The 11,348-nt window shown below is 39.2% G+C and overlaps 1 protein-coding gene across 3 annotated transcripts in view; it reads left to right on the top strand.

The window, feature by feature from the left end:
• The window catches only part of DIAPH2 (diaphanous related formin 2), a 984,078-nt gene extending 973,211 nt beyond the window's left edge, over positions 1–10,867 (top strand). For all 3 annotated transcript variants that reach the window (XM_070783973.1, XM_070783972.1, XM_070783974.1), the window contains one exon: positions 5,004–10,867. In XM_070783973.1, coding sequence (XP_070640074.1) covers positions 5,004–5,068 — 65 coding nt within the window. In that variant the 3' untranslated portion in view covers positions 5,069–10,867. The remainder of the gene's footprint in view (positions 1–5,003) is intronic.
• Positions 10,868–11,348: the final 481 nt, after the last annotated feature.

Below are 11,348 nucleotides of genomic sequence, written 5' to 3' on the forward strand. Positions count from 1 at the left end.
GAGAGAGGGAGATAAAGAGAAAGGAAGGGAAGAACTGTAGAATAATTCTCTTGTGTGTATGCCAAGAAGTGGATTTGGGCTGTGAACCAATGTTTATCCTGCCTTCCAAAAGCTTTAATGTCCTTTTCTCAGTTCATTTTGACTTGAAAGTTTATTTTCTCACATCAGATGCTACCAATAAAGCTGCAGTTTGATGTGAATCCTGACATCATTTACTTCTGCAAGGCTAGGTTTTTGCATGTGGTGCTTTTCTTGAATCCAGTGGGCAGTGAACGGTGGTATGGGGTACCAATAGCAGTCCTGGAGTGAACGTGAATGCCAGTTGACCTTCGTGTGTGGGATTACCAAGGCACAAGCCTTTTTTCCAGCTGGGACAATCCTCTGTGAATGCCACCATCATTCTCATATCTGATAGCTTTAACACTGAGCACTTAAATGCTAGCAATTCAATGGTAACCATCATATTACAATCTCATTTGTAAATGTCTTCTAAAAAGTCCCCAACCAACCTGTATGTGAATCAGTGACATCTAAGTAATAAGCCCTTTATCTCAAAATGTTATCTTTACAGTTTTAGTGGATTGTGATTGCTATCACAAATTAAATAATGGAATTTTTAATGGTATCTTTAAAAGGATACCCAAATAATCCATCACTCAGATATATCTCTGAATAGAAAAAATATCTCTTTCTTTCTCACTTCTCAGTGATAATAATGCATTATAAGGCACTTTAAGCGTATGGCTGTTTGGCTCAGTACACTGATCAGATCAGATCAGATAAGTCACTCAGTCATGTCAGACTCTTTTCGACCCCATGAATCGCAGCACGCCAGGCCTCCCTGTCCATCACCAACTCCCGGAGTTCACTCAGACTCACGTCCATCGAGTCAATGATGCCATCCAGCCATCTCATCCTCTGTCGTCCCCTTCTCTTCCTGCCCCCAATCACTCCCAGCATCAGAGTCTCTTCCAATGAGTCAACTCTTCGCATGAGGTGGCCAAAGTACTGGAGTTTCAGCTTCAGCATCATTCCCTCCAAAGAAATCCCAGGGCTGATCTCCTTCACAATGGACTGGTTGGATCTCCTTGCAGTCCAAGGGACTCTCAAGAGTCTTCTCCAACACCACAGTTCAAAAGCATCAATTCTTCGGTGCTCAGCCTTCTTCACAGTCCAATTCTCACATCCATACATGACCACAGGAAAAACCATAGCCTTGACTAGATGAACCTTTGTTGGCATAGTAATGTCTCTGCTTTTGAATATGCTATCTAGGTTGGTCATAACTTTCCTTCCAAGGAGTAAGCGTCTTTTAATTTCATGGCTGCAGTCACCATCTGTAGTGATTTTGGAGCCCAGAAAAATAAAGTCTGACACTGTTTCCACTGTTTCCCGATCTATTTCCCATGAAGTGGTGGGACCGGATGCCATGACCTTCGTTTTCTGAATGTTGAGCTTTAAGCCAACTTTTTCACTCTCCACTTTCACTTTTATCAAGAGGCTTTTGAGTTCCTCTTTCACTTTCTGCCATAAGGGTGGTGTCATCTGCATATCTGAGGTTATTGATATTTCTCCCGGCAATCTTGATTCCAGCTTGTGTTTCTTCCAGTCCAGCATTTCTCATGATGTACTCTGCATATAAGTTAAATAAACAGGGTGACAATATACAGCCTTGATGAATTCCTTTTCCTATTTGGAACCAGTCTGTTGTTCCATGACCAGTTCTAACTGTTGCTTCCTGACCTGCATATAAATTTCTCAAGAGGCAGATCAGGTGGTCTGGTATTCCCATCTGTTGAAGAATTTTCCACAGTTTATTGTGATCCATACAGTCAAAGGCTTTGGCATAGTCAATAAAGCAGAAGTAGATGTTTTTCTGGAACTCTCTTGCTTTTTCTATGATCCAGCGGATGTTGGCAACTTGATCTCTGGTTCTTCTGCCTTTTCTAAAACCAGCTTGAACATCAGGAAGTTCACGGTTCACATATTGCTGAAGCCTGGCTTGGAGAATTTTAAGCATTACTTTACTAGCGTGTGAGATGAGTGCAATTGTGCGGTAGTTTGAGCATTCTTTGGCATTGCCTTTCTTTGGGATTGGAATGAAAACTGACCTTTTCCAGTCCTGTGGCCACTGCTGAGTTTTCCAAATTTGCTGGCATATTGAGTGCAGCACTTTTACAGTATCATCTTTCAGGATTTGGAGTAGCTCAACTGGAATTCCATCACCTCCACTAGCTTTGTTCATAGTGATGTTTTCTAAGGCCCACTTGACTTCACATTCCAGGATGTCTGGCTCTAGGTCAGTGATCACACCATCGTGATTATCTGGGTCGTGAAGGTCTTTTTTGTACAGTTCTTCTATGTATTCTTGCCATCTCTTCTTAATATCTTCTGCTTCTGTTAGGTCCATACCATTTCTGTCCTTTATTGAGCTCATCTTTTCCACTGTATGATTATACAGTGGAAGTGAGAAACAGATATAAGGGCCTAGATCTGATAGATAGAGTGCCTGATGAACTATGGAATGAGGTTCATGACATTGTACAGGAGACAGGGATCAAGACCATTCCCATAGAAAAGAAATGCAAAAAAGCAAAATGGCTGTCTGGGGAGGCCTTACAAATAGCTGTGAAAAGAAGAGAAGCAAAAAGCAAAGGAGAAAAGGAAAGCTATAAACATCTGAATGCAGAGTTCCAAAGAATAGCAAGAAGAGATACGAAAGCCTTCTTCAGCGATCAATGCAAAGAAATAGAGGAAAACAACAGAATGGGAAAGACTAGGGATCTCTTCAAGAAAATCAGAGATACCAAAGGAACATTTCATGCAAAGATGAGCTCGATAAAGGACAGTACACTCATACCATGGTATTAATGAGGCCAAGGTCATTGCGGCCAGTTATCTTTGCTCTATGTACTGACCACAGACTACCTGGAGTCACTCAAGAAACGCTGATGATGTGTTTCTCATCAAGAAACACAGATGAGAAAAGTTCCATGGCAAGACCTCAACATTTCTCACAGTCCATCCTCCCCATAGGAGAGGCAGGATATATTCCAGGGCTGGAAGAAGCACAAGCTGAAATCAAGATTGCCGGGAGAAATATCAATAACGTCAGATATGCAGATGACACCACCCTTACGGCAGAAAGCAAAGAACTACAGAACCTCTTGATGAAAGTGAAAGAGGAAAGTGAAAAAGTTGGCTTAAAACTCAACATTCAGAAAACTAAGATCATGGCATCTGGTTCCATCACTTCATCACAAATAGATGGGGAAACAGTGAGAGACTTTATTTTTTGGGTTTTGGCTCCAAAATCACTGCAGATGGTAACTACAGCCATGAAATTAAAAGACGCTTGCTCCCTGGAAAGAAGCTATGACCAACCTAGACAGAATATTAAAAAGCAGAGACATCACTTTGCCAACAGAGGTCCATCTAGTCAAAGCTATGGTTTTTCCAGTGGTCATGTATGGATGTGAGAGTTGGACTATAAAGAAAGCTGAGCGCTGAAGAATTGATGCTTTTGAACTGTGGTGTTGGAGAAGACTCTTGCGAGTCCCTTGGACTGCAAGGAGATCCAACCAGTCCATCCTAAAGGAAATCAGTCCTGAATATTCATTGGAAGGACTGATGCTGAAGCTGAAACTCCAATACTTTGGCCACCTGATGTGAAGAACTGACTCATTGGAAAGGACCCTGATGGTGGGAAAGATTGAAGGTGGGAGGTGAAGGGGATGACAGAGGATGAGTTAGTTGGATGGCATCAATGACTCAATGGACATGAGTTTGAGTATACTCCTGGAGTTAGGGTGATGGACAGGGAGGCCTGGAGTGCTGCAGTCCATGGGGTTGCAAAGAGTCAGACAAGACTGAAAGACTGAACTGAGACTGAGATCATCATCTTAGGGAGGAAATGAATAGGAGCTTGGGAGGCCCCAACATCTACCTCTGAATAAAGCAGCCTTGTCATTTAGGCATTAACTTTGCATTATAAGCCCCATCATACCATTGATTTGCTGTGTAACCTTCATCACTAAAGCAGAGATAATAGGATAGAATGAAATGGGTTTACCTCCCGGGGATGTTGTATGAATTAGCAAATTAACGAGTGTAAAGTGTTAGCATTTATGTAAGTGCTGGTGGTTGTGATTATTTCTAGGAACCTAGTCTCATTCTAAATAGAGAATCTAAGTATATTATGCTTCTGTCAGAAGGGGATTTTCACCCACATCAATTGCATTTAAGCTGAGCATAAAACAGAGGTGATAATAACATAGTAGTGATCACCACAATGCAGAGCTATAAACCTTTTTCCTATTAAAGCTAAAACTATTTTCAGCAACTTTCAATGCTTTTAAACTTTGCTTTCCAAGCTTTGTGCCAACAGTTCTCTCTACAGTGATTATTTTTCCTGTGATAGGTGAGGGGAATGGGACCTATTCATTATTCATTCCCATAATGACTATATAATGTATTGAATTTGTTTACATCACACAATCAAGCAAAGACTTGGTAGCTGATTTGATTGCCACATATTGCAATCATTGTAAAAAATAAAAAAAAAAAAAACTCTTTTTCAGCTCTGCCCACACTGGTGTCCTCTAGAGGTAGCCAACATACAGGTTGAAAACTCTTGGGGAATTGAAGTGCTTTCCAACAAAAGGCACTGTACATAGATCCTTTCAATTTAACATCTTTACCAAGGAATTTTGTTGTCGCCTGCTATTTCCAAAGGGACTGTGCTTGAGAGAATTCTTCCATTGCTTTTATCACTCTGATTTCACTTACCAAGAAAAGTCATTTAATGCTATTTCAGACTCTTGAAGTCAGCCTGGGAGCTACAGCATGAACTCTTCAGATCTGAGCTTCATGTTACTTATTTACATATTCATTTGAATTAATTTTTTAGGACTGTTTGAAAACCTCTCTCAACCTGACATCATGCAATAGCTGAGATCTAAAGCTCACCATGTTTTTGGTTCTCTTTTCTCTTTGTCTTACAGACAACAGACGAGTACCTTTGGAAAGGTCACGGTCTCGCCACAATGGAGGTATCTCATCTAAGTGATTCCTGATGCCAAAGAATAAGAAAATATTTAAGTAAACAAAATCATACAGTTTGAGAAGAACAAAACCTACTCTCAAGGGATGGAGAGGAAATAAGTACATTTCTGCAAAGATCAAGCTAAGCTGGATGAAATAATGTGCATATATAAAGCTATTGCAAGACTCCTCCCACAGTTATACTAACACAAACACAATTGCCAGGATTTTAAAACATGCATTTCATTTTAGTGTGAAGATGTGTATTATTTGTTATTGTGTGTGACCTGACGGTGATGATGGAAAATGTAAGAAATTGAAGAGTTCTAAAGGCATTCAAAACCATTCAGTCTGTCAAAAATGTATAATGTTACTCAAATTTTGTCACACACCACCCTCCCAAAAAAAAGGAAGAAAAGAGAAAAGAAAGAATTCATTAATGTCTACTGATTGCTGTTAAATAGAAAAGTAAAAGACCAGTGAAAAGTATGTGTGTTAATGGTTTGGAAAGGCACTGATATTGCACACTCTGTAAAAGAAGCCATCTTGGAATCTCAGAAAATGTACTACTTCATCCCCTTCAAGTTATTTAGAATCTAATCTCAAGTGAAAGTTGATGGATTCATCTGCTTTGGCTGAAATTAAACTTAACATTAATCTAGAGTTTCAGCATGATATTGCAGGCACTTATCATTGCTAAAAATAAACCAAAGTTTAACAGAAGTGGTTAGAGAAAGTAATTTAAACTTTATTTAAAGAGGTATTTTATAAGTATACACATATATCTACTTTATACAAATACTTTGTATGGCTATTTTTGAGAAAAACCTCACATTTTAATGTTTATGCTAGAGTTGAACCTGCAAATTCTGTTACCTTTATTTAGATTTTTAAAGGTAAATATTGATCCCTGTTCTCCATGGTTTCTTTCTTCTCTCTATTGCTTCTTACTCCCACGACCCCCTTGAAGGCAGGGAATAGAGTTCTAAGAGACCTGAGAGGAAAAAGATTTCTCTCTGCAGGAGGCAGCATAAAACTCTCTGATACGTCAATTGTCTTATCTGCCTCTTTCCTCCCCCTTTCCCATTCTGCCGTGGTGATCTGAAGAAGAAAAATGATATACTTTATATATGTGTAGATATTTATAATCCTGCTACAATAATTCCACATCCCAGTGACTAACTGAACTTCTCAATCATCATCATACTTAACTTACCTTATTATATTAACAAATCATTTAAATGCTGCCAAAACAACTCTAGGAGGAAAAACCAGGCTCTACATTTTTCTTAAATAGATGAGAGAGGAAAAGTCATACTTAACTTGTCTATTACTTTTTAAAATGCATTGAAAGAATGTAGTATAACTTCTCTGGAGTATAATTTTAAGACTAATCCATGCAGATGATTATGATTATTGTGAAAGTTTTCTTATAGGTATATTTCTTATATAGAAAATCCTATTTCTACTTCCTCTAAAGCACATTATAGATATTCAGAAAGAACAAATGACTGGCTTGGCAAATCACTACCTGAGATAATGAAAACAAGTGACCAATAGCTCACAGTTTCTTTTATACAGATGTATAGTCATTCAAACTGCTGCCTTTTCCTCCAGTTCATTCTTACTTAGGTCTTATCCTTTGCAAAGCTCTGAAGATGCTACAATAGAGAAATCAAAAACAGTAATAGAATCTGAGATTTTACAATTTTATCCTGTCTTAAGACACACACATATGCACACACACAAAGAAGTTTAAGGGATATATCAATTTCACATGCTGTTTTGTAACAATAACAACAACAAACACTTAGGTTCTACTAATTTATGTAAATACTTAACATATTTTTAACTTCACAAAGTCTTTTCTGAAATCTTCATTGTATGGCTTCTTTGAGTCTTTTGATAGTTTTTCAGACTGTAGGAAAATGATATTTTGAAACATTCACCCTGACTAATATTTCGGGACATTTCCCATGCTATATTATCAAGCTAGTCAAGGTAGAAATACTGTTGCATATCACCTTTTCCAGATGTGAACTTGCCTTATTTTTTAGTTTGTGGGGAAAAAAAAGTACAGTTATTGATAAATTATATATTTGTATTTAGAGTAATCCTACACACTTTTCACAAACATTGAGACCTTTCAGGGTCTTTCATGAAGTTCTGATAACTCAATTAAAGGGTTTGCTTCCCAGATTTATAATGATCCTGCCCTAGCCATTTGTAGTTTGTTTTGGGTTGAAAATTATCACCAGAAAAAAATGCATAATGACATTTTTAGTACAGAGTGTATAGAGTCAAATTATACTAAATCTTTTATTGGGTTTATTACTGCCATAATTGAGAAGCACCTTCCCTGGTGGCTAAGATGATAAAGAATCTGCCTGCAGTGCAAGAGACATGGGTTCCATCTCTGGGTCAGAAAGATCTCCTGGAGAAGGGAATGGCTATGCATTCCAGTAATCTTGCCTGGAGAATCCCATGGACAGAGGAGTCTGGTGGGCTACAGTCCATGGGGTTGAGAGCAAAACCAGTCTTTGAGCTTCCCAGGTGGCTCTGATGGTAAAGAATCCACCTGCAGTACAGGAGACCTGGGTTCAATTTCTCCTGCTCCCCTGGAGAAGGCAATGGCTTCCCACTCCAGTGTTCTTGCCTGGAAAATCCCATGGACATAGGAGCCTGGTGGGCTACAGTCCATGGGGGTCGCAAAGAGTCAGACATGACTGAGCGACTAAGCACATACACACACAATTTATACAGATTTTCTTCAGTGCAAAACCCTTTAAAATGTTTACTAGTTGTATTAGTTTCCTTTGGCTGCTGTAATAAATTACCACAAACTAGGTGACCTAACATATCAAAAATTTATTCTCTCATGGTTGTTGTGGCCAGATGTCCAAAATCCAGGGCCATGCTCCCTCCAGAGGCTCTAGAGGAAAATTTTCCCTTGTCTCTTCCAACTTTGGGTGGCTATTGGCATTCCTTGGGTTATGGCCACATCTCTCTGCTCTGTCTTCATGTTACCTTCTGATCTGTGTACTTAATCTCCCTATGGCTCTCTTATAAGGACACTTTTGTTATAATTTCAAGCCCACTGAGATAATCCAGGATAATTTCATATGAAGAGCCTAAATTTAATTCCAAATAAGGTAACCTTCAAAGGTTCTGGGGATTAAAATATGGACATATCTTTTTGGAGGTGACCTTTAGCCCACTACAGTCTGCCTTCTGGACCCCCAAATTTATGTCTGTCCCCTGTGCAAAATATATTCACCCTACCCTAATATTCCCCAAAGTCTCAAACCTAAAGTTTAAACTCTCATCCAAACATCATCATTTCAAAAGTCCCAAATCTCATCTAGATCATCTAAATCAGCAACAGGTCAGAACCCTAGGGCAAAATTCCTTTTTGCATCTGTGAATCAGTGAAACATGACCTCAACAAGGCTCCTGCTTCCAAAATGCAGCAATAGGATAGGCATGTGATAATAGTTATAGACATTCCTATTCCAAAAGGAAAAAAATGGAACAAACATAGAAATGAGTTCCTTGTCCTGATGAGTTTCAGAATTTGGCCCGGCAGACTCCCTTTCCCTGGTGGCTCAGATGGTAAATGCAGGACACCTGGGTTGGAAAGGTTGCTCCCTAGTTGGGAAGATCTTCTGGAGGAGGGCATGGCAACCCACTCCAGTATTCTTGCCTGGAGAATCCCATGGACAGAGGAGCCTGCAGGGCTACAGTTCATGGGGTCGCCAAGAGTGAGACACGACTGAGCAACTAAGCACAGCACAGGACACAGGTCTGAGCACCATGTCTTGTGACCTCAGCCAAGTGCCTGAGCTTCAGTTCTGTTCTCAGAATCCCCTTAGGTTTCAAGGCTTGACAATAATCCTCCTTGTCTCAGGGTTGCACCCTTTAGGTCTGCAGCTCTGCCCTAGAGTTGATCTTTTCTATCAAAGGGTAGTATCTGTTACAGCTTAATCAGCCTGTTTCTTGCCTGTAAAGTTTTGGTCGTCTGACAGCCTTCTCTCATTTTGTCCTGTCTCTGTCCCTTTCAGGCCAAGATGGAACTGTTTCTACTGGTATAACTTTTTAAAAAAACTTTGGGGCTCCTTATGAATATCATATTGATTTAATAGAGAGGCAAGAGAGTCCTCACAGATCTTTGCCAGATAATGCCACCTCTATTCCTGGCTTTTATCCAGATGAATGAGTGGATCAGTGAGTCAATGCCTAATCTCTACAGCACCAGCCAAAGGTTGCCTAGTCTTGGCTTTATCTCCAGAGCCCGCTATCCTAACAGTGAATCTCTTCATTTTAGCATCTTTTGCAATCTGAATAGGTAAAGAATTCCTGAATTATCAAGTGCTGGTTCCTTTCTGCTCACCAGTTCTTTCTTCAATTTATCCCTTTCTCTTATATTTTACTATAAGCTCAAGAAAAATCTAGACCATACCTCCCATGCTTTGCTCTCACATTTCCTCAGCTAAATACCCAAATTTGTCACTTACAGATCTACTTTCCACAAGACGGTTGGAGACAATCTGGATAAGCTTTTTTGCCAGTATATAATAAAGATCACCTTTCCTCTAGTTTTCAATAAAATGTTCTTCAGCTCCTTCTGAGCCCTCATGAGAAGCACCTTTAACATTCACATTCTTCCCAACAGTCTGTTTAAAGCAACCTATGCTTTTTCTATCATATACATCAATATTCTTCCCACCTCTACACATGACGTAATTCCAAAGCCACTTCTACATTTTTAAGTATTTGTTATAGCAGTCCCTGACTTCCTGGTACCCAAATCTGTATTTTGTTGCTGTGGTTGCTGTAACAGAGTATTCCAAATGTGATCACTTAAAACAAGGCATTTATTCTCTTACTGTTTGGGAGGCCAGAAGTCCTAAACTGAGGTCTTGGCAAGGGCTGTACTCCCTCTGGAGCTTCTAGGAGAAACCTTCCTTGCTTCTCTCAGTTTGTGACTGTCATCATTCCTTAACTTGTGACCAAGCCTCTCTCTCCTCTATCTTCATATCACCTTTCCCTCTGTATATCTAATCTACCTCTACCACTTTCTTACAAAGATACTTGTGAAGGCATTTAAGGCCCATCAGCTTATACATAATCTCCTCATCTCAAGATCCTTCACTTAATTACATCTGTGAAGACGCTTTTCCCAAATAAGTTAACATCAAAGGTTCTAAGAATTGGGATGTGGACGTATCTTTGGGGAGTCACCATTCAGCTCACAACACTAGTTAGTGCACATAAATGTACTTTTCACTTTTTAAAATGCATCCTTGGTGCTCAAGTCCAATTCAGTGTTGTCTCTAAAAGCCATTGTATGCACAGGCTACTGCATGCTTTGATGTTAAATGGCTGAACAGTCTATTCTAAAATTCAGTTGATACTTTTCTTACTACAGCAAATTAGCTTGAAAAAATAATTAGTTCCAACTATGAGCTCTGGTGTATCTTTTCTGCCCCTTTTATGGAGTCTTTGACCAAATATTTTCTATGATTAATAATGTAGGTATAAAGCTACCTCTGATACAGAAGTGTTCTTTATAAGTTTATTTTAGATATCGTGAATCCCTTAACTGAAAGGAGAGGTGACAGGAAAGCCTATTTGAATGGATGCTGAGGGAGATTGTGCCCATACCAAGACAGTCAGTAGAAGTATTTCAGTAGCAGAACAATGGATTCATGTTCTCATTTTGCCTCACAATAAATGCCTGTCTCTTTGCAGGACCAAGAATGACTTGCAATCTATCTGTAATGCATACTTACTTATTCAATAAAGCTAAGATTACACAAATGTTTTACTGCCTATGATAATTAATATCAAGGATGGGTGAAAAGGTACCAACTGAAGTATAAAGGCAGGATGTAAGAATACTCCAGAAGGAGAAGCTTCAACTTAACAAAAGTACCAAAGTATTTCTATATGGACCTGGTCAGGTAGAAATCATGGGATATATTCAAAGACACACATACCTGTGGGAATCATAAAATTTTCTCTAAGTATTCTTGAGCACTTCTTGTCAGAGTAGTGGAGAGATGTTTGCACACCTTAAAAGTGCAGAAAAGTCAGAAGGGTGATTTACATCCTCCAGAGAAACTGTTTCTACAGAGGAGGGTTTTTAACCTTTATTATACAATGAAAGTAAATGGGCTTCAAATGCTCAGAGGGGTAAAAATCTGGAATTAGAAATAAAGGATTGTAGATAATTATTCTCTGGAGGGCTTTCAAAAGGATCTCTCATCATAGGTGGGCTGACTTGAAGATGAATGGTTGGACAA

Source organism: Bos indicus, chromosome X (assembly GCF_029378745.1).
Source record: "Bos indicus isolate NIAB-ARS_2022 breed Sahiwal x Tharparkar chromosome X, NIAB-ARS_B.indTharparkar_mat_pri_1.0, whole genome shotgun sequence".
Classification (NCBI taxonomy): Eukaryota; Metazoa; Chordata; class Mammalia; order Artiodactyla; family Bovidae; genus Bos; species Bos indicus.